Here is a 24,968-nt window from a genome sequence, read left to right on the forward strand (position 1 = left end):
GAAACGAATTTATCACTTACCTAAATTAATTTATCAAGTCACAGTAAAAATATGTATTTACATATAAATCCGAGCCCTAGTCATTACCTTGAGTGTGCAGCTCAACACAAAGGTGATCCTTTTATTTTCATAGTTCTTATGCATAGTAGTTGAACAGTATTTTTTTGCTGATATTTTAACACAACAGGTGTTTTTGAACCGCTACACATTATTATTGTACATTAATTATTATATTCGACACGATATTTTAAATTGCACGGTTTAAACTATAAGTTTAGTATAACATTCAAGCATCTATATATTACATTATTATGATAATATATTTCCTACGCATCTGATTATCATATCTATTACCTGCAATTCTATCGTATTATAAACCTTGTTTCTGAAATTACTCTCACTTTCTGTATTATCATTTTTCGAGTCTATACAAATATATTTAAATAATATTTTAATGTTTGCCCGTTGCAATAACACCTTTTTCCCACACCACGAAGGGTTTGTGGGTTAAGAGGGCCCAAGTACTCATTGAGATTTTTAAAACCACGATTTTTAAAAGAAAAATAATTGTGTAATAATAAAATAGAGGGTTAAGAAAGAGAGTGTGGTTTTTTGCAGTGTGACTTTTCTGCAAACGTTCTGTGTATGCTGCAGAATGAATGCAATGAAAAAAATTCAAATTACACTTTTCAAGCAGAATCAAGTCTTTGAATAATCAATAATTCTTAGATGTAACATAATCAGTTTAGAATATTATATAATAATGGTTACCAAGCATGAATTTTAATATTAATGACGTATTTATTATTTTCTGATTCAATAGCTCTTATATTCTTAACCAGAGAGAATTGATGAGAACATATATTTTAAAATATTTAATTCGCAGATTATTCAATAATAGTTTTTAAAAAACTATGAAAACCATTTCTACCCGTAGAAATGCTAATATTAAAATCAAATGTTTTGGACAGATGGCCGCGTGCACTAGTGCCTTGTGGTATTGACCTTAATAAGAGAACGACTTCACATCCACAGTAATGATTAATCACAATTCACATTGCGTCTGCGTGTTGCTGAAGATTGATTTAGTGATGATGACATTTTGACTTAAACAATACTGTACAACTGATGTCATAAAATATATATTGAAGTGCTTTGTGTTAGTTAAAAGAAATATTGTTGATTATTATATTAACAAACTAAAATTACAAATGCGTATATACTTTATAATATAACATTATATCCATATATTTGTATAATAGTATAGTATATACTAGGTGTGACAGAAATACCTGACAAAATATGAAATAAATTTTGTACTAAACGGTATTTAAAATACATTTTTTTTATTCATATAAGATATAGTCGCTTCCACTACAAGTACAGTATAACATTTTCATTATTTAATACTGAAAATATAAAATTTGTCTTTTGAAAAATTCAATAAAACCAATTTGAGAAACTTATTTTAGCTATATTTGATGGTAAAAACATTTATTTACATGTCAAGTTTAAGTTAATTTAAAAGGTAATAATGGCTTATAACAAAATAATATTTTTGGGAATTTCTAGAAATAAGTTCATTTCTTAGATTATTTATTAGCCTCATATAATTTTCATATTTTTTATCATAAGTTTAACTAGTATCAATTTTTATTTGTATTTGTCAGAACTTTTTGTTAGGACCTGTACATATACGTTTCGTAGCCAGCGTTTATTGTACTTGAACAACATTTATAAAAAAATTTTTTAATAATACGAGACTTCCACATCACTAAAACTATCACACTTTTATGAATGATATTAATATATTAAAATTCTTAATTCCTCTACATCCGTCGCATCTCGGCGTGAGGGTGTACCTGATTTCCAGTATCCCGGTGTGGGAGACTAGTAGAGGGCAGCATGTATGGTTACTTATAAGCCTACACTCAGTTAATGCATTCACCGAAAATGTTCCCATTTGTATACCGGTGTTTTCGTGGCTATTTCATTTTCTCCGGATGTCATAATATAAAATAATATTGTGTGTTGTACGTTTATTTAATCCGTTTCAATTTTAACAATTCCATCACGCGGCGTAATAGATAGGCAAATCAGCTACACCAATGTTATGAGTATTCATTTTTTCGAAATTCCATAGCTGCATTATATTGACATTGACTAAATTTTAATAAGAACGACGATAGACGCCTGAAATTCACGTATTATTTTTATGGGCTGTAAAATCTAATCCATATAATATTATTTAAAAAAAGGAAAACCAAACTGTAAAACAGTGCGCACCGTGGGTTATAAATATAATATTACAGGTAAACATATAAATACCTGACACTCGGTCACTAAAATTGAGTCCACTATATTCGGGGGTGTCCACCGTGCAGAGGGTTCAGTTGGTAGACAGTATTTTATAGTTATTGTTTCCAAAAAACTTTAGCTTCTTGGAAGTGTCTGTTGTTTAGTGCAGTGCTTATTAAGGGAGGGTGTACTTTATTATTATATACTCGTATATGAACGCTAATAAGTCAATGAAATAAAACCCTTATTGATGCAATGATGCGTATCACCAGATAATATTTTAATCTCAAACGATTTTTGTCGATTATCATAACTCTATGTGAGCTGAAATTATGTAGCTATTGCCAAAACATCTCTTGCAGTCGTATAAACAGATTGTATACAAAAATATAGTTTATTTAATCCACTAAAGTTACCGATCGCATACATACATCCGTACAAGGACATGATATTATTTTATTTTGTTCTATCATTATTCATTACCTATTTTTCTTATTTGTTTGTGTTCGACAATGCCCGCCCCTTTTTTCTTCCTAATCCAACACTATACATTCATAGTGGACTATTCGTCTTGTCACATATTGCACTCTCTTTTGAATCTCTTACCATTTCTTTTTTGAGTTCATATCGTTCCGTTAGGGTTTTCACTCCCGTTTTCTAAAATTATTTTTCGGTGTCTCGTTGACATAGCAAATTTCTTTTCCGATAAACCAAAAACGCTCGCACTTATTATAGCAGTATCCACAAGAAAAACTGCTTTATCCGAGCCCATAATTTATGATTTGCCAATAAAGTTTCACGTTTTTGATAACAGGTCAACAGGAAGAAATATTATATAAGTCATATCATATTTTTCAAAATATATACGAATTTGCGCGTCAAACTATTTCATCTTCTAATATCAACAACGCCGTAGCTCGTGATCAAAACTTTGTATAATTTATTTTCGTTCTTATTTATATTTATTCCTCAGTAAAACTGTTGAATATATTGCGGTGAAACATTATTATTACGCAATATTTATAGAACCAAAAGGGAAATAATTTCTTAAATTTTTTTTTTCAATTATTTGTTTGTGTGTTTTTTATTTATTAATACTGAATATTTATAACTGCTATTCAAAACGTTGTTTTTATTTACTTTATTTTTATAGCGACTGTTTGATCGCATTAAAGTTGTTATTTTTATGAACAATTTTTTTAGGCAGGCAATCAATATATTTTATGAATATAATATATTACTAGGCAGTTGGCACTATAGCTTTTCCAGTGCATTTTGTTCCTGTAAAAAGGCCAATTCTCACATGATTTAAACTTTGTTAAATTTGTTATTTAATATTCGAATAATGGTGTTCAATATTTTTTTTTTTTAAATTTAATTTTAAATCGGCGGATAGTAATAAGGCATTTTTTCATACGGATAAAAAATTATAGCAGAAATAAAGAAATATGCGATTACGGTTTTAATCTACGTGGGTAAAAAATACAGCGACTGGACATCAATTACAAGTTAAAATTATATCCCCAATCATAATTATAATAAAAATGTTATTTATTTATTTGGAACGGGCAATTGCCCAATTACAATATAATTATTTTAATAGCATACAATTGACACAAGAACAATGAATTTATACAGTTAGGAAGTCATTAAAAATGGCACATAAGAAGTATATTTTGATTGTTTAGTGCTACGACTACTGAAATTTAATTTGGTTAGTAGATTAGGGCAATGTAATATTCCATTGAGTAATTAAAAACTAAGTGGAAATCTGACCTTATTTTTCTCGTTTCTATTGATACAATGTTTAAAAACGTTAACATTGGCTGGCAGGAGGAGTGAGGTTGTCATATTACATTACATTTAAATGATGCTATTCTTAAAAACCGATTTTGTATTGATTCTATATAGCTTGTATTGAACCTGCCGTATTTGGTGATCAAATTATAGAGTTAAAGTCAAGCATTGAGCCTAAATATGCGCAGTATAATATGTTTTCAACAAAACTGAATTTTTAAAATCTTTGCAGCTTCTGTTTATAAGACTTAACATGGACGACGCTTTGCTTGCATATGTGCGTAATGAATGTTAAAAGTGACCGACTTGTCAAAATAGATGCCTAAATCCTTATTTTGGTTGACACGAGTTTCATATCATTTAAGTTGTAATTATAAAGGTATGTGGATCGCTTTTTCGAAAAAAGTCATTACTTTACATTTGAGGATATTTAGATTATTATAGTCACACCAAACATATAAATAGCTCAAGTCATTTTGAAGCATCGTCAGATGTTTTGATAATGTATGAAAAACTTTAAGATCATCGTCAAATAATAACATATGTGAACTTAAGAACAAAAGATCAATGAAAAAAAATTAAATAATAGTGGTGCAAGATGAGATCCTCGAGGGATTCTAGAGGTGTGGTCACATTAAAGCAACTGAAACAAAAGTATTTGTATTTAAAGCATTGGTTTCTACTAGTGATAAAAGATACTAGCCACGAGAGGAAGGGTCTCGAAAACCTAGACATTGTTATTTGATAGCAAGGATATTTGGATCAATTGTATCAAATGCTTTTTAAATGTCCGTAAACACATCATCGACCTGGTAGCCTGATTTAAATGCACCCAGGATATAACGATGGAATGTCAGAAGATTTGTTATAGATCTTTCCGATACAAAGCCATGTTGTTCACTAATAATAATATTTTTAAATAATGGATTAATTATTTTAGACACAATACTCTCAAATATTTTTGGGGTAACTGAAACTATTGAAATTGGACGATATTTTGATACTTGACTGATATCGCCGCCTTTGGAGATGGGTGATACGTAGCTTTTATGTAACCAATGGCAACTATTCATACACAAATTATAATAATTTTTACTATTACTATTTTATAATCTGTGTAAGTAAAATATGTAAATTAAGTGTATCTATTACCAACTATAAATTATTAAAAATATAGTATTTAAAGATACTTTTGTTCAGTTTAAAATATAGAAGTCGGGTGGGGAGGGTTTATCAGAAAATTTTCAAATCCTTGAAAAATTCTTAAATTTCCGGTTTATAAAAATGCCATCATTGATTTAAAAATGATCTGATATCCGGCTTTGGTAATATACCTATATGTTAACTAAACAAAATATAAAACTCCTATATGTTAACTATAAAAAATATAATACATTATACATAATAATACATATTAATAGTAACACTTTTAGTAACGTTCTACGTAGTGAAAAATAAATTGGCTTAACGCGAAAAATAAGATTATAGGTGATGTAGCTTCATTATTGCTGTTTATTTATGTTACTCGTAATTTAGTCCTTATACTTTCTTACTTCCTTAGTAAAACAAATTATGGTTTGGATTCTCAGAATCGCGAATATCAGCAGTATTTAGGTTTTCATTATAATATATATTATAATCTGTTGGAATTACTAATTGTCTGTACAGTTAGACGAAAAACTTTCAATACTAACGACTTCAACTTGAAATAATACATAAATTAATCAAGAATTATTACTGTTATTAATATAAAACTAATTGGATAATTCTAACTAAAAACATTATAATTCCCTTAAAATAGATATGATTTAATGAAAATATGTTGTGTACAGAATAATCTAATACAATAGAATATAGTTAAGTCAAAACTTAGAAATTCCATATAATGTGACTAAAATTAATTGACCTTATTATGTCGAGAAATTCATTTTACAGTTTAGAAATTTCCTTCGGAGGTTTTAGTATAATTTATGGATATCTATTATCCACAAACAGCTCTTATGTTAAAAGTTTATTAAAATCTTTGTAGTTTTATTCTTCTAAGTTTAAAAATGTTATGCTTAAAAATTATGTAAATAATTTATACTTCAAATATTTGAAAATATTCACAAAATATGCGAATAAAAAGTATTTAAAATGTTTGTAGGTATGTATAAGTATAAAGTTCTTACTTTCTTAGATCCGTTTCATGAAATAAAAATTGACTGTCTTTATTACATGTCTTTAGTTCGAAATTCTCTCACAAATATCTATGTAGTGTGAGGATGACTATTGGATACACTTAATGTATATTATTTATTTCATCATTAAAATTACGAATTAATAGTTATCAAAATTAACTATCAAAAATCATTAAAAAAAAAAAAACAACTAATTAATAGTACTCATAGGTATTGCACACCTAATATATCAAATTTCGTTACGATATAAAGTTTTATATTACACAGTAAAACATTTAGGTACATTAAAATAATATAATATTCATTCGAAAATATTAATTAAAAGTTGGAATGATTTCGTACGAAGATTTAATCAAAATAATAAAACAACGTGGTGCTCTGTACAGGTTAGTACTGCGGGAAGATTATTTTGGCCTAAATTATATTCGTTATAAACTATAAATTATTTGTTTTTAATTTTAATTTTACTAACACGATTTACGCTTAAATTATGTGAAAAAAATGGTATGCATTATTATACAGGTACGTAATATGTGTGTTAATTTTGTCACATATTTAACCGTTTTAAATGTTTTGTTTTTGTTACTGTTTTTTTTAATTTTGTAACTGACGTTCAGAAATCAAAAACAATAATTATTGCAACAGACAACTTAAGTAATATTATAATATTATAAATATTTATTTCGTTTTGACAAGTGATCAGCACAATATATTCAAATTTGGACAATTCTTGTTTATCAACACATCATGATGTCTGTTCGTACGCATGTATTTAAAAAAAAATACAACCATTAGTCATATTCGCTTTTCACACTATACGAGGCGATTTTTTCTACTGTTAAGTGTTAAGAGTTTAAAAGGGTACATTAAGTCCGTTTCCAAATAGCTTAAAAAAAACAGGCACGTCATGATAAATGTATAATGACAGACGACTGGCTTATTTATTTTCTCATTGTGTTGTTTTTTTCAGAGCTCTGCTATGCAGTAGACAAAATGATCTATATAGAAAAGATATCTCCTTAAAATAACCATTAACCATGTTATTTATTGTTGGTGATGATGAGCTTGAAAACGAGAATAATTCAATTAGAATAAAAAGCATATTATGACATTATGAACCAATATAGACATAGTAATCACACTGGTACAAAATATCGAAATGAAACGTACAGTTGTATGCGTGTTTTATTGACGTAAAGTAATACATACCTCTGTTTAAATAATTAAGTGAAACAATTATTATGCCATTAATATTTTTTTTTTTTTTTTTTTTTTCCTGAGCCCGGCAACTGTGGCCATTAGCTTTTTTTTTTTTTTTAGTAGGTATTGTATATTTGTAGGTTTGTATTGATTGTTTGTAGATTTTTTTGGTACGGTAGGGGGAACCCGTGTGTGTTTGTTTTTTGGCAGAATTTCGAATGGGGCACCCGTAGGTTTCTGCCATGCCCCGGGGGTGGGGGATGGCAGCACTTGTTCTCCGGTCACCGCGACTTGTCCGGAGAAAAATGCCGCCCGGTGGCCGAGGATCGAACCGCGACCGGCTGCGTCGCAGCGGAAGAGTCAGACCACTCGGTCACCTCGTCCCCCGCCATTAATATTGTTATACCGAATAAAACCTAAAGACGTAATAATAATAATAATATTGATACTGCATTTGACGATAAAACGGTAGCTCATACACGATTTAGGTACTTACCTAGGACGTTTTGTTTGGTAAACAAACTAAGCGAAACGGGTAGTTGTTGATGACAATAAAGATATCAATAACTATAAAATGCTATAAAACGAAATAAAAATTCAGTTTTAGTGTACGATGACTGCAGTGAATCGATAATTATTTTAATCATAATCTACGAGTTAGTAAAATACTAAAACCGTTTATCTGCAAGAATTTTACGAATATAATATTGATTTCGTATTATTAGGTAATGAATATTTTTTGTGAGCTCAGAAAAATACTATAAATTCCTATGTTTCAGTGATAAGTAAATAAAAAGTCATTCATTCGCATTTATAACCACTCAATCGTGAAAATATGCATTCCCATCATAAGTTATGTGTAAATACTAAATATAGTGATTTACAGCTGGCCTAATTTATGATCACACACATCTCTCTCCTGCAAGAAGAGCAGCCTGTCTATGAGTATATTTTTGTTTTAGTTTGTATATACCCCCCTCCCCCGAAAATCGATTTATGGGCGCCCCTGCTGGTATAATGCGAGTTTATATTGTTATCTACATAATTAACTGTATATAATATAACTGTACATAATATATGTGTATTATATAGAGAGAGTTTTACAGGTAACCTATCTATATAATATGTTCCACTGTTATGCACTGCGCGACATAATATTATTATTATAATACTCACGGCGTATATACATATTGTATATAAACTTATATATGTATATAATAGACATGTGTATATAGTAAAACGTTATACGAGGATCGCCGCGGGACGCGCGACGGCGGCGAGCGGAGGAAACCGACTATTCTATATGCATCGGCGACCGAGAGAGCGGGCGAGAGACCGGCGAGGGGATGCGCGCACAACTGTGCGGCGGGGAAGCGACCTCGTGGAGAGGGTGAAACGGCGAGAGGGTGCGACAGAGGACGGGACGGGATTCGCGCTGCGACCGGCATGCGCACCGGCAGACGGGGGTGGGATAAAACACTTTTCCTGCAGATTTCTCCCCAGTCGCCCCGTGCGAACCCTTCTCGCGGTGTTCACGGAACGACATCGCACTCTCTGTCCGCGATCACGGGGACGAGAAGTTTGACCCCGTTAAGTCGGTTTCGCGTCTCTGACACCTGTTGAGTACAGTTGTAATTCGCGACCGCGGCGTGTACATTGGGTAGGTAATTTTATCCACTCATTAATCGTATATACGCACGCATTTGCATTCCGTAATATGACGACGGTATGAATAAAAGTGGTTTATAAGTAAATTGTTAGTAAAATTAAATACAACAATATAATATCATCTTCGCCGGATGACGACCGTATCGCCACCGTCATGTTCGTAATCGCGGATCGCGTGCATCATTGCCAATCGTCGTGTCGTGTTTTTTAAAAACCCCACACACTCCGCGATAATTAATTGATAATAATATATAAAATAGTTTAATTTAAATTCAATTTTATGTAAAATCCTCGCGTATTGTACGATATCAGTTAGTATCGAAAACTAGTGGATTGGTAGCTCCGTCGTCGAACAGACCGTGTCGTGTACATTGTTTTTTTACGTCACTAAAATATTATAATCTAATAATAAGCGTCGTCGTCGGTCCGGTCCAGTGAGATTCGGTGCGGACTAGTTGAAAACTCGAAAGAGTTTCGTGTACGCGATCACCACTCATCAATTGTCGGTCACCTAAACCTAGGTATATAGTATTATTGTACACACCGGCCGAGTAATCAGGTAATTATACATTTACATTATTGGTAAATAATATTATCCATTTATGTATTTTTTCCAATCGTTATTTGCGTATTATTGAGTATCCTATACACGGGATTTTCGACGGGTGAGTACGAGCGCCGGATTAAAGGTCCCTGAAGGGCACACTGGTGTTAAGCATCCCTCAGGTAGTCAGCCAAATTGCGATTGTAAGCTATCGGCCCAGTTTTTTTTCAGGTAAAAATACTATGCTCAGATCTTTTCATATCTAATTAATTATTATATCTTGTAATATTTTCGAGATCTATTTAGCATAAAACAAAGGACAGCATGCGATGAGGTGATTTTCATCATCCTCCAAAAATTATTTCCTTTTATTTTGATTTTCATATTATTAATAAGTATGCAAATTATCGTTGTACAGAAATAAATTATGTAAAATGTGTATACAACATAATATACATACGTTATATTTTCTTTAATTTATTATTTTCCGATTAAATATTATGTCGTGCATAATATATTTTATCGGTGAAAATTATTAGTTTACAATCGACCCTTTTCATTACCTGACATTTCCGGGCCGAGCTTCACTAAGGTAATCGCAGGCCCAGTTTACATTAACCCAGCCCAAAATTGAAACCTGACAACTATCGTTTAAATTTTTTTTACTACAAAAATCACAATCAGTGTTAATTATTTTGCTATTATTATTATTATTATTATAATTATCATACAAACTATTTTAAAAGACAACTGAAAACAAAATATTTTATGATTTCTATGTAAACACTTTCTATTCATATTTTAACTATATACTGTTAATTTTAGTTTGTTATTATTTTAAATTAATTTAAAAGTATAATTCATCATTTGCAGTTATGCCTATAATATTATATGAGGTATATTGGTATATCAAAATATAATTTATAAAAAATTGGCTTATCAATTAAGCCAAATTAAGGTCAAGTCAGTTTTTGTAGAAAATTTTACTATTTTAGTGGGAATTTTCTTACTAAGTATTTTACAACAGCCGCATTGTTAGTAAATATTATAAAGTTGTGGGTATGCAGAACCTGGGACACTTGTGTTGCCCAATTTTAAAATCCTCGACGGAACAACATAAGGCTGTATTTTTTTTCAATCTAGTGGTATCAATCTGGATTTTGTCTAGTCTTGTTCGAAGAATATTTTTTGTAGCGTTGTTAATGACAATAATAATTTTATAACCGTGAATTTCTAGAACACATTTCTGGGTACTTTATTTTAGTACATTCTCGATGGACAAATCGATTTTCGACTGCACACATGGAGAGTGGACGTAATGACATATATAACTCACTACACACACGTATATTATACTAATTATATTATACGTACCCCGAGACTAGATTGGTCATATTGTTATTGCTAATATAATTATCTATTGCAAGCCGCCGAAAACGAAACTAGTTTAGTCGCGATACGTGCTCGAACAGCGTGAATTTCTTTAATTGTACGTTTTAAGTGTCTAAAAAGTAGCCACGGGGCGAGCTCCCCGTCGTGTTTTAATAGGATTTTTCCGGACCACCCACAACCCTCTTGCGGGTTTTAGTGCGGATATTACGGGCCGAATCTATTACACGGCCGGAATAAATTAAATTTTTTGTACGCAGCTTTTTCTTCTTTTTTTTTTTTGTCAACACTTCAATACGCGTATCACGAGACGTCGATAAATATACCTATGCATACAATTTTCCCCGTGGACTCACCTGTGTTCGTGTAGGGCAAAGAATTTTTTGCTCATAAATCATAACTTTTATGCATAATGCAAATATAGGTTATTCGACACGATCGACGACAAGGATTACCTATATTCGCTAAATTGTGAACTTGTACGTGCAGTGTATGGTGAGCTCACACCTGCATGACGTGTTATCTATATCCGTCTTTCGAGCGTAAGACAATATAGCAAAGTTACGTTCAGCAGATCAAATTTTGTGTGTTTTAGGTTTGCAGGTTTGATATAAAGAAAATTGCAAGTTCAAAGGTAAGAAACATTGTCTATGTTTGTGCGTTGGATTTATAGCGATATATCTATTTAAATTTTTAAGCGAAATATGACTCGTTATGAGTATAGATATGTAAAATATTGCAATTATTTAAAAATGCTCATAACTCACTTGAAAATTAAAATATCGTTTAAAATCCAACGTACAGATACGGATAGTATTCTTACATTTAAGTTTGATGGTGAGTCAAGACAAGTGGTTAACTAATATTAAAACTAACAACACAAAATTGGTTCTGTTAGACGAAAATTCATTATGTGGATCGACGGAGACTGTAATCATGCCGGCATGAAAATATATGTATTCTATCAAAAGGAAACCAGTCGTAATGTCTGAGAAGCCATAGAAAATCTACGGGTTAATAACAAGTTCGGATTAGAAATTTTTTAGCCAAGTAAAATGGTTAATCATTGCTTTTAAATTTAACAAAGTTTCTAAAGGTTACTCAATTCTGCGTTTTATCATAATATAGCAGAACCTCAATAAATAAATCGAGGGACGAAAAAAGATCGAGTAAATTGTACGTGCAGGTTCATGGGTCCGAGACATTACTCCGAGTTATTAAAAATTCTACTTAAAGTCGTACGAGTAATCAAGGTTTCACTGTTTTTACCTTTAGTTTCCTCGGTGTAAAAATAGTTGTAATTTATTTTGTGGTGTAATGTTTTAATGTTTATAAGTAGCAATAATGATTGTTTTGCTCTTGTAGGCTGAGGTAAAATATTAAGTAATATCGTACATGCTTGTACTGGCACTGCAGAGACAATATTTATGGTACATTTTTCTTTCGTAAATCGTAGGTGCTTATACATATTATATTATTATCATTATTAACCTCGGATTTTTTTTCACAGCAACGGGCAATGCCTCGAGACGGAGCAAAAGGCAAACATCAATTTAAACGGCGGTTCAGCCTACAGCCGTCATCGTTTTTCCGCGATGATTCACTGTCGTCAAGTCACTCGATCGCTAGGTAAGAACTCCTTTTTGTAGGTGTATAATTTATACTTACAGAGAATACCTTATCGCATCGTCTCTGTGAGTGTTTTGCATCATATAAGCACAATAAATTAATAATAGCAGTTAGTGTCTAAATTGTTTATTCGCGTTAAAATCTGACGGAATACATAATCCAAGTTTTGACATAATACCTACGTAATATCATCATTGAGTATAATAATATTATAATTATATTAAAATAAACTCTATTACATTTATAAAACGAATCGTATACTGCAGAATAATCGTTATAATGATCGTTATAAGAGTATATTATTATTTTGCGTGGTAACAATAGTGTTTTGTGGGATCGAAGAAAATAAACTGTCAAACAAAATCGTCCGGTTGAAGTGGTCGGCCTAGTAGACGTAAGGGTACGATGCTTGATGGTGGTTGTAGTATTGGTTGTTGTATGGATAGTGAGAGTACGGATATCCACCATTGTAACCATAGTTGTATCCGTTGTTGTAACCGGTGTAACCGTTGTAACCGTTGTAACCGTTGTAACCGTTGTAGCCGTTGTAACCGTTGTAGCCGTAGTTGTACCCGTCGTGTCCGGTTGAATACGGCTTGCTGTACAATGCTGTGGCCACCGTCGCCTTGTCGTACTTTCCAGCGTGGTACTTGCCGTCGTCGTACTTAGCCGCGTGATGGTGGTACTTGCCATCATCGTACTTAGCCGCGTGATGGTGGTACTTGCCATCATCGTACTTTCCCTGGTGCGATCCGTACGGGTAACCGTAAGCTTGGCCGTAAGCTTGGCCGTAACCTTGACCGTAAGGGCTGCCGTATAGGGTGTTATAAGGGCTGCCGTACAAACTGCCATAAGGACTGCCATAGTATCCGTACGCGGCCGCAACTAAATATGAAATGAAACATTAGTATAGTTCGAATGTTTCTGAGACCATGCAATAATTTCTGTGCAGAATATGTACTTAAAAAAATGTAAAGAAAACTTAGCACGATGTACAGGGCATGTAACAGATAGAACTGACTAATGCAATAACTTTTGTTATAATCAATTTTTCGAATTTTTTTTTATATACATAATTCATAGTCACTTGCTCTACATAATGTTTAATATAAAAAAAAATATTTTTATTTTTTAATATTGAATATAAAAATTTAAAATTCGACTAAATTATTTTTGGATAAGTTCAAAATAGCCAATTTCGGAATCTGAGTATAAGAACAATTTTGATGGTAAAAACATATTTTATCAAAGTCGAGTAGTTTATTTTTTAGAGTTTTTGAAAATATCAATAATTTTTTGATTAAATTCATTTGGAAATAAATGTTTTCAAAATATAATTTTAGGAAATTTGCTGATATGGGTATATTTCTTAAATTATTTACTCCTCATATAATGTTAAAAAATGTTGTCCTAATTAAGGTAGCATCACTTTTTTTTTTTTTGGTCAGGTCTATCTGTTACACCTGTATGTGATACGAAGAAATATTTAGCTATATTTAATAGTGTCTTGCGTATATATACTTTAATAATATGCGAGTTTAAAATTTCATACATTTTCGAGATTTTCATAGGTGGTTTTCATCACTACAATTTAATATAACAAGTTTTGTTTTTTATTGTTTATGGATTCTATAAACTTGTCAGGTGCCACCTCTCGGAGAATTACAATTACTCTTAATGCAAATGCCATTGTAAAATTTGTCATCAGCCTTACTCATTCTACCATGTTTGTGTGGATTGTAAAATTTAAATATATTGTTTTGAATAAAAAATCTTTTATTCTATAATAATGTCAAATACGTTGGGAGTTTTTTCTAGAAAAATCATTATTGTTTATACTAAGCACGATATTTGTGCTGGAATCATACTACGATATCATTACACTAGGTACAGACTTTCGACTGAACGACGCTGATTGGTACATGGTATCGTTCGTAATGCAGAGATATAGGTTTGATTGTGAATCACGTCAAATGCACATAATATACGATGTGTGCAACATGCACGCTACACTTACGAGTTTAATTTAATTTAATTTTAATTTTACTAAAATTCCCCGCGCGCCAGTCGTATTTTATCCCATCACTTTCGAAACGCGCTAGACCGAATTTTCCCATCGACTTTCGCTAAAAATTTGGCGGCAACCATTCGAACTACTTATTTTGCCTGGAGCGGATTAGTAAACCCCACGCCCTCGTGATGGCCATACCGCCGTGATTTATTACCGTCTGATTTAGGGTGAGCAGGTTTTAGGGGCTGCTGGTCGGCGACGGTGGACTGATACTATAACGTATTATTATGATCAACGGACGCTGCGCATACCGACTAGTCGTTAGGAAAATTGCTCACCGACAATAAAAACGCTGATTTCAGGCAATTTGACGTAGGTGTAAAATAAATTAGGTATGAAATAATTATAGGTGCCTATCTGGAAATTTCAAAATTCCATAAATTCCTGAAACCAATTGTGTATTTTGAAATCAAAATCGATAAACATTGCATAAACATGGGGCTGGTAGCGTGTGTAGACATAACCGAATCAAATAATGTTTCAGGTGATTCTTTTATTATTTCCAAAAGTATTAATGATTTTGATAAAACATTCTTTAGATGGGTTCAGTTGTTCAAAATCAAGTAGCGACATTAAAAAAAAAATAAAAATATTTTTAAATATATTTGTATCCTTATAATTTTTAAGTTTTTTACTTTTTTTAATAACAACATTTAGTTTTAAATTTTAATTCCATATTCCAAAGCAAAATATTTTAATAAGTTTTTTGTTACATACAAATCGAATTTAGGACGAGTATAGTTTATGAGTTATAAACATTTAAAGTTTATATGAGTGGAGTCCTTAAATTATAAGGATAAAAATTTTAAAAAAACGCGGTTTTGTAACGATTTGAAACAGTTGAAACCACGTGAAAAATTCATTTTCAAAAACATTAATATTTTTTGAAATAATGAGTGTCTAAAGTTAAATGAATCACTAGCGGTATAGAATCGGTGAATTTTTAGTAAAAGTTTTTCGCTAAGGCTAAAATTGAAAACGTACCTCGCACGTATAATGCACCTGCACGATAAATAATATTTCGTGTGATAAACGTCATGCACGGACTTGAAAAAAAGAAATCACCCCCGTTTTGATTTTACTTCCTCATATACTAGTCGGGGGAATTTGCAAATCATAATATCGTTATTCTTTTTCCGACGACGTGAAAACACCGAGCACGTTAAAATCTAGCGACTATAATAACATGTAAATTAATTATTATATGGCATCCGGGATTTTCATATCAGTCGCGTAGTCTAAACGTCAGTTCGGTTTTAAAATATTATCTCCAACCGAATATAATATTGAAAATGAAAAGCGAATGAATAAAATAAAATGCACTGTAGTATAATAATCGTTGTTTTTAGGCGAAACGATGACGATAGAATATAATAAACGAATATTTGAACAGGTAGGAGGTACACACTGTCACGTGCTTGGTCGTAGCGATACAATAATGCAACAAGACGTAAGGATTTGTACATTTTTTATATATTTTAATTTTGTAATATTTAGAACATTTCGTTCAATCCCGAATCCCTCGCACGTAATAAAGAGGTGTGTAGTTTTATAAAATTACACAGCGGACGCCAAAATTCTAAACCTGGCCATGACGTTATCGTTGCAATTTTACCTTCTGATCGAGTGCCGAGCGGAAACGTCGCACCAGACTCGCGGGGATTTCGAACAATAATAATATGTGGGCAGGCAGTGTCGAGATGGAAAACTCGTTTTTGGTTTCGTTAATTAGTTTCCTTCGTTTCCGTCTTGCACACGTATACGTATTTTTCGTTACGACCCGTCTTTCCGGAGCGACGAAGCGACTTGATGATAATATAATATCTCTATGCTATTCGAGAGCAATTCATTTCCTTAAGACCGTCGCAAACAAGGCGCCACGCCATCCCCCTCAACTCCTCACGGCATTTACATATTTTTTCACTTTGCGATGTGCCCCGGGCGAGTAAATTAATTTATATAATATATCGCTTGATGAGCCACCCCGTGCGTTTTTTAGAAAGGCCGATTTTTTTTTTATCATAATACTGTTATTATCATCACTTAAACCAGCCGTGTATTTAGATGTATTAAATCGTCTGCAGTCTACACGTTTCGTGCTATAACAATGTTCCACCACCATATACTTTCCATGTATAGTTAAAAGTTTTTTTTTTTTTAGAGAGCGCTAAAGATTTTAATGTTTCTTTAAAGAAAGAAAAAATGATCACGTTTTTTTTATTTAAAACGAAACACAATACGCATATATTATATTATATTATTGTACCTCGTCGTACAATTTATATTATGTTTTACAAGAGAAGACAATTTTTATTCTCTACCATAGATTTTTCCTTTTTATTTTTTAAACACATAATAATATATAAAACGTTTCGTGCGATTATGACTAAAATAAAAAATATAATATCATCACGAACACCAATCGCATAAATCGAAAACGCGAATGACTTGTGCTTGAGACTACTGCAAGTTTTAATTTGCTCTTGGAGGATTTCAAATTTTTCTTTTATATTTCCAATGCGAACAAAATATGTGAGCTAAAAGACTACGTCATCATAAGCCTATTTAATTCATCAGATCAAAAAAATTTTCGCTCAAGGTTTGATTTAGGTTTGATATTATATTACAGTCATTATTTTATTTAAACCTAATGACTTTATTATTCATATATATTTTATTATGACAAATCTTCTATAAAACATATTTAGTAGTTTTCATTAATGGTATTTTTTTTTCATATATACCAAAACTGGGTTTTCAATTATTTTTTTATAGAAGTATTACAGCTATTATTAGTTCTGAAAATAAATAACGAGACAGAGTAGTAGAGTACTATGATATAAGGCACAAATTCATTACAATTTTTAACCGGAAAACTACGACCACGGTGTGCAAATGAATCGTGAGCGATGAAAATAAATAACATATTTCAACAAACCGACTAGAAATGAGCAAACATAAAACGCGGGTATTATGCACTATAAATATATGATATTATGTAGACCGACCGGCCGCACATTGACTTTATTAATTTTGCTATCCGATAGCCTATAAAATTGCTTTGCTCATAATTATTATATTCTCCATCATAGCGTTCATCTGTTTTCACAGTCCAACGAATTATAAACCACCGTTATTTGACTTTCAAACGTTGGCAAATTATTCGAATCGTGTATTTAATTGCGTAAAGTTTGAGACTTTAATCTGATTTGAAATGTAGGTAGCAGTTGTCTGTGATTTACTCCACAAACGCGGGACCGTGGTTGAACTTAATAATCGAGCGCATAAAATAATTATTATAATTTACACATACCTACAGGGATAGTTTTAATAAGTAAATAAGTTATATATAATAATAATAGTTAGAAATTATTTAGAATGTTGTTTAATACTCATAAATTTTTCATTTATTTATTTTTCTTTTGGTCTCACACACTTTTCCGTTAATTTTGATTCCCCATTGGTTTTGGAAAATAATTTCAAAATTTGAGAAAAATAGCAAATAAATGCATGATTTTTTATGAGATAAATTCTTTTTTACGATATAAATAATTAGTAAGTGACTTTAATACAGTTACAATCTGCATTGTGTAGACTCAAATAATAAAAACTGTAATATGTTTAGATTAAGTGACAATCTGATGATGTGGAACAACCATACTCTACCCATTTTAGTTTTCCATACTTATCCCACCCGTTGAGCAATTTTTTTTTTGCTGGTGAAATTTTTTCGTAAGAATTCTGAAACTCATTACCTATAGGAATCCTAGGAATTTATAGGAATGGCGAATGATGGCGAATAATTGTACCTACTTAAAAAATGGTGAACATTTAAATGTATTGGACTGAGGGTAGGACTTGGACTGGGTTGGTGATATGGAGTAAAATGTACTCTCTATTTACACGATAGCTTTTAAATACTACTTACTTCATTAATGTTGTGAAAAGAAAAGAAAATAACATTAATACAAACATCTTTATAACGTATTTTTAAAGTACATTTTTTTTAAAGCGGTTTTTACTACATTTTTTTTTTTATATTTTTAAGGTTTGTTTCCGAGCGTTTTTTTTTTAAAGAATATTTGTTTAGGTCATAAACATAATCCTAACCATACGGCTATAACAGTATAACACTAAATATATATGCAAACGTACCTGAAGCAGGTGGTGGGATTACTGCAGCTTTCTTCACCCTCTCGTTTTCGGCGGCCGTTTTCGGTGCATCCTTTTCGGCAAAGACTGACACAATGAGAAGTGCGAAACAAAACTTTGAAAAAAAAAACGAAACGACGAGATTATTCACGAGTCTGATAGAAGATATATTATTGCAGCGACCAGAAAAACAGCGTGATGTTCATTTCGAGAATATTATGAATATTATTATTGTCGTTATGAAAAAATAAAAAATACCGAGAACCTGCTGCCATCGCCTCGCGGCGCAACAATAGGATTTTTCCGGTGCATTTTTTCATTCACTTACCGTCAACTTGCAAGATGCCATTTTTTTACGAGGTAGCTGCCGATGAGTTGTCGATGATAGTATAGTATCAAGTCGTCCGTTTATCTCGTCAGTTGGACGCGAAAAAAAGACGGGCGTAGCTAATAATATACACTGCTAATAATGAATATAATTTTTATAGCTTGTACCACTTGGACCGAGGGATGCGAAACGAATGATTTGACACCGGCAAACGGTAGGTCCTTATATATCACTGGCGTTCATCTTTCCCTAATGACATTCGTTTTTTTACGTTTGTTACGCGAAAACCCGGCGGCAATGCAGTACGCCATTATTATTACTATATATATTATGGTCTTATAATCGTTATCGCCGATATCGCTTATCACGGCGCGGAAATTCGGGATTGCGGCGACGCGGCCGTCGTATCCTTGGACTTAACGATAACAATTATTTTAATTGCCCCTTTTCGTTTGTGTGTTTTTTTTTGTTTTCGCTAATTTTTTTCAACTGCGGTTAAGGTCGCCGACTGCAGATTATCGTTATTATCGTTATTGTCATAAGCGCTTTATGTACCTACATTACTATACGATTGAGCTGCACACGCAGAGGACTGTGCACGCCGAAATCTGTCGGAAATCAAACATAATAGAACTCAGGTACTTAAACCGCTATAATGTATAATTATAATATTAAATCGTATCGGCGGATCGTATTCCCGAATTACGCACACTTAAAACAGATTGCGTGTTGTAGTTATTACTTCGGAATGACGTGACGTTTATTATACGACATTATTCAGGTGGGTGTGTAATAATAATAATAATAAATTACACACATCATAATTCGTATATTATTACACGGTCGTCGACGGCGCAGCATCGTTTACGTGTTAGTCAACCGTTTTGCAGGTACGAATAGCGAAGCACACGACGCCATTCGTGAGCCATAGTATTTATTAATATTTAAATATTAAGCACTCAAGGGAACCATTATACTATTACTGAGATTTTTAACGTTAAATAGTTCATGTACGATTCAATGATTTCTGCAATCGACTAAAATATAGGAATATCTTTTCTGATAGTTCATTAAAGATGAGATTTTGTATGAAATAAACAAAATCACATTTTTAATTGAACGCGTTAAATTTCGTATGTCTTTCTGGGTAAACGGAAAACTGGTAAGGTCTTTATAAGCGTGGAATACTGGTACGGTCCGCAATAGTTAAGGTTTCCTAAACGTTTATGAGAAAGAAAAGGAATAAAATATCAACGATTATTTTTAATTTTATTTCACCGACGATCGATGGGAAACTACGATGTAATTATATGATTGTATGTGTACAGAGGATACAGCTGTAGCAGTTGGAAATTTTTCTTCGTTAAAACAAAATATTCGAAATTACCACCATACCTAGAAAACCAATAAATTCTGTTTTCAATACCCCTGAAGAGTGGAAAACTACAATGGGGGCTGATCCTCGACCATTCACATGATATTTTAACAGTGAACAACCTGATTCAAGAATTTTGTTATTTGCTTCTGACTTTGCCATAAATATTCTAACAAAATCTGAATCATGGTTTATGGATGGTACATTCAAGTGTTCATCTAATATGTTTCAATACATTTACGTGATACTAGGAGAGGATAATAAGTATCTACTATCTACTTTTGTGTACACATATTTATCAAATGAGTCAAAAAATCATATACAACTGTCTTACAAAAAGTTATCATTAAATGCATTCAAGTTTCTCGACATTCAAAATAAAAATATGTAATTATGGATTTCAAAATCGGTGCTATGAGTGCAACAAATGACGTGTTTGGTGAAAAAAAAATACTTTGCAAGACAAATTACACAACGAATGTGAGAGCTTCAAAAATAAAGAAATTCAAATAGGACAATTTTAAAATAATATAGCAGAGTTTACGAAATAATAATTATTAATCATAAATTATATTAATTGTACCTATAATTTATATTTATTTTACCTGTCCGCTACTTTTTATGTACTTATTTGTATTTTTTGTTTATTTTGATTGCTAACATTATTTTTGTGTTTTAAGTATTATTCATATTTAACTTGTTGACAATTTTGATTTATCAAAATTATATTATAAACATTGTAAATATTTTAGAATCTCCGACGATTAAATTTTGAATAGTACCAGATTTCCTCGTTTTTTATTTCTTTTGTTATAAATTGTATAAACCGTACCAATATTCTGAGCATCGTCCTTTCGGTCTTGAACATGATCATATTATATATAAAACTGAGATTGCAGTGCACCACAGTACCTACAGTGTTCAGTGGAATTCGCTTGTCACGATCTTCGATGGACCTAGAGAATCCGGTCGTTATATCCGAACGACGAAAATGCACTGCACGCGAGATATAAAACCAACCTGCGAGCACATGGCTGGGAATCGTTTTATCTGGAATATAGTTGTATGCGAGGCGTCGTAACAAGTGGGTTCTACTGTATTATAAATAAATATATTTTATGTATAGAACCTGTACAAAGATACATATCATTATCGTAGTAATGTAGTATATAGGCAACAATAAACGTATTACTTCGTATGTGATTGAGCTTTGTATGGCTGAGAGCACTATTAGGTAGGTATATTATATTATTTTTACTTTATGGCAAACTATTATACTACAATACATTATTGATTATTACACGTCTCATATACGAAGTGTAACAGATAGACCTGACAAAAAAAAAAACATCACCTTAACATAGGACAACACTTTTTAACATTACCTTTATGAGTAGTAAACCTAGATACATTTTTTCACCATCAAAATTGTTCTTATAATCAGATTCACAAATTGGCTATTTTGAACTTATCCAAAAATGAATTTAGTCAAATTTTAAATCGTCTATATTCAGTATAAAAAAAAATAAATTGTTTTTTATATTATACATGTAGCTCAATAAGTGCTATAAATGATAATGAAAAAAAATATTGATTATAACAAGTTTTTCATCAGTTCTTCTGTTACACCCCATGTATTATATCGATTATTACGACCGATCTTATTAGATGTACCTATCCCGAGTTGTATCTGTAGCAAGTTTTTGTAGGAAACACCGACAAATAGTCGAAATTTATTTTGTTTTTGCCACAGATAAAATATAATCATTGATGTTCTATTGTAAACAATTATGTACTTATGATACTGTGTTATCAACTTCCGAACCAAAACTAAACAACGAAAATAGATTTTTGATAAAAACGCGAGTACTGGGTTTTCTCTAGAAATGTGTTCAAAACAATTTTTTTTAAACTGTCATCTGTGTCCGATTTCTATACGCTTAAAGTAGCAATGTGAAACTTTTGGAGTCTTCCTACCATAGGAAGACACTCTGGTGAGTAATGGATAACTCTAAAGTTGGTAAGAGAAAAATAATTCATGTTGGCACATTTATGTGTATATATTTTATCACCCCTCTCCCTCTGGTACAATAAACATTTTAATAATTTCGATTTAATTTGGATTAATTCACAATAGGTACATAACAAAATGTTTTGAGAAAGTTGTAATGGACTTTTTCATTTACTCGTGTTCGATATATTTATATATTGTGTGCATTGACTTTTGATATCTTTCCGTAGTCCATACAATTGGTTATTTATAAGTTTTTAATTTTTTGTGAACATTTTTTTTTACGGATAGCTTAATATTATATTTAAGAATATCAGCTGATTGAGCAAGTCAAAAGAATCATACTGCACCACGATGTTTTATCGGACGTACTTCTCATAGTATTATTATTATTATACAGTTTCTCGCGTTATTAATTTTAAAAAAAATATTGGCTCTAGTGAACTGGGTGATGCATTTAATGAGTTATACACACATTATTTCTATGTTAGCAATATTTATATCGCTATATTATTACAAAAAAGATTATGATAACCCATATTTATTAAGTTAAAATTCGGAATTGGAATAATATACTCTTCTAAGTATATTGATTTATAAATGGATACCTATAATCAAAATACTTTTGAAGAGTAATTTTAGTATTTTACATAGATAATCAAATCTAAAAAATCTTAGACACTATTATAAAAATAATAATTAGAATAAATATTTTTTTGTTGTAAATATTTACAGTCTAAGATTTTGTGTCCTTCAAAAACTTAACGAATGACGAGCAATCATGCATCAAAAGACCTTGAAATATTCTGTCCAATATGATCAAAAAATTCTTAAAATATGCGAATAAAAAATAGGTTCATGTAACATTAGTGATAGCGTGAGACTTTTTTTTAGTTCAATATTATTTTTTAATTAGGGAGTACCGTATTTCAATATAATAGTTATCCCTCCCCTTCATTTTGATAAAAGTAGTTTCTCATACAATAAAACATACAAATATAAATTGTGGTAGATGATTAAAAATTAATTTCCTTCTAAATACCGCATGAATACTCACCACGAATTAAGATTCAAAAAAAATAATCTTAGCTGGTCATTTCATATACAAATATAAGTGTGCCACGCTCCCTTTGGCCTATAATAGCAACATACTAATAAACGGTATGTAATCGCAACACATAGCAAGTAACAATAATAACAAGTAAGTACTTACTTGTCATTTATTGCAAGCGATATATTAGATCGCTCCGAGTACCTATGCAAATAAAAATATAACACTGTCGACGTCACAAGTTTCGCTAAACAAAAGACGCGTACGTGGTACGTAAAAATATGTGTAGCAACAATGTGTTCCCTTGAAACTGTATAATACATATTGTATTCGAGTAAAACAAGTTTAGGCGTTACCTGGGTATAACTTATGTGGTATCAATTATTGTTGCATAAACGCATTATATAATATCCGTCGTCAAACTCGATGTAGAATTCCGAATTTTATGATGATGTTAAGGCCGCTAAGGAATATTATTCGCAAGTCAAAACACAGACTGTGATAGGTATTCGTTGTTATATTATTTTATCATACACCGTGTGGAGTTAACAAAACTCCATATAAGAATAATAACAAATCATATCTTTGGTCGAAGTTTTGCTGAGCAAAAAATAAGTTTTCATGACGGTGGCTGGTTCGGTTCACTGTGTTCATGTATATGTATATATCATGTGATCGTTAAAAACATAATAATCATATTATGTATGCACACAGGGTGATGCGAGCATGCGGTCGCTCCCATTTTGTCTATTAATAACGAATTTATTACATTTCTGATTTTTGGAACTTTTATGTATGGGTACATAATATACTTAAGCATCAAACACTATATATTTTAATCAAATACCTACTTAGGTTTGCTTATGACATTCAAGGAATTTTCCGCGTCGATGAAAAAAACTTATTTTTTAATTTTCGAAACAGCCTTTCTACAATATTTTTAAGCAGATTTTCTTTTATGTCGATGTAAGTACATTATGTTAAATTAAATTCCAACGAGTGTAGTTTATCGAATTTCTAAACATTAAAGGCCATAATATGGGTAGGTACAGTAATAAAAGTCCATGATATTAGGTTTAAATAAAACAATGTTTTTAAAATTACAGTAATTAATATGGTTATCATTTTATGTTTTTAAAAAATATCAAAGTTCAATAGAACAACTATGCTGAAATGAATATTACATCAATTTTTTATTTGGTGTAAAACCATTGTTAATGGTTGTTATCCTTTGTAGGTACCTGGTACCTACATGAAGTTTGATAACACAGAAAC

General features: G+C 31.5%; 2 protein-coding genes across 2 annotated transcripts in view; one reads left to right on the forward strand and one right to left on the reverse strand.

Moving 5' to 3' along the window:
• The first annotated feature begins 8,993 nt into the window (after nucleotides 1-8,993).
• Nucleotides 8,994-24,968, forward strand: part of LOC111032855 (ras-related protein Rap-2b-like) — a 102,043-nt gene continuing 86,068 nt past the window's right edge. Inside the window, exons 1-2 of the mRNA XM_022313320.1 lie at nucleotides 8,994-9,702; nucleotides 12,587-12,705. Coding sequence (XP_022169012.1) covers nucleotides 12,596-12,705 — 110 coding nt within the window. The 5' untranslated portion in view covers nucleotides 8,994-9,702; nucleotides 12,587-12,595. The remainder of the gene's footprint in view (nucleotides 9,703-12,586; nucleotides 12,706-24,968) is intronic.
• On the reverse strand, nucleotides 12,816-19,464 carry LOC111032858 (prisilkin-39-like). The gene is made up of 3 exons (XM_022313321.1): nucleotides 19,257-19,464; nucleotides 18,932-19,043; nucleotides 12,816-13,590 (listed from the first exon to the last, which is right to left on the reverse strand). The coding sequence occupies exons 1-3, from the start codon at nucleotides 19,275-19,277 to the stop codon at nucleotides 13,091-13,093; spliced, it is 633 nt and encodes a 210-aa protein (XP_022169013.1). The 5' UTR covers nucleotides 19,278-19,464; the 3' UTR covers nucleotides 12,816-13,090.

The sequence above is a fragment of the Myzus persicae genome, unplaced genomic scaffold (assembly GCF_001856785.1).
Source record: "Myzus persicae strain clone G006 unplaced genomic scaffold, MPER_G0061.0, whole genome shotgun sequence".
NCBI lineage: Eukaryota > Metazoa > Arthropoda > Insecta > Hemiptera > Aphididae > Myzus > Myzus persicae.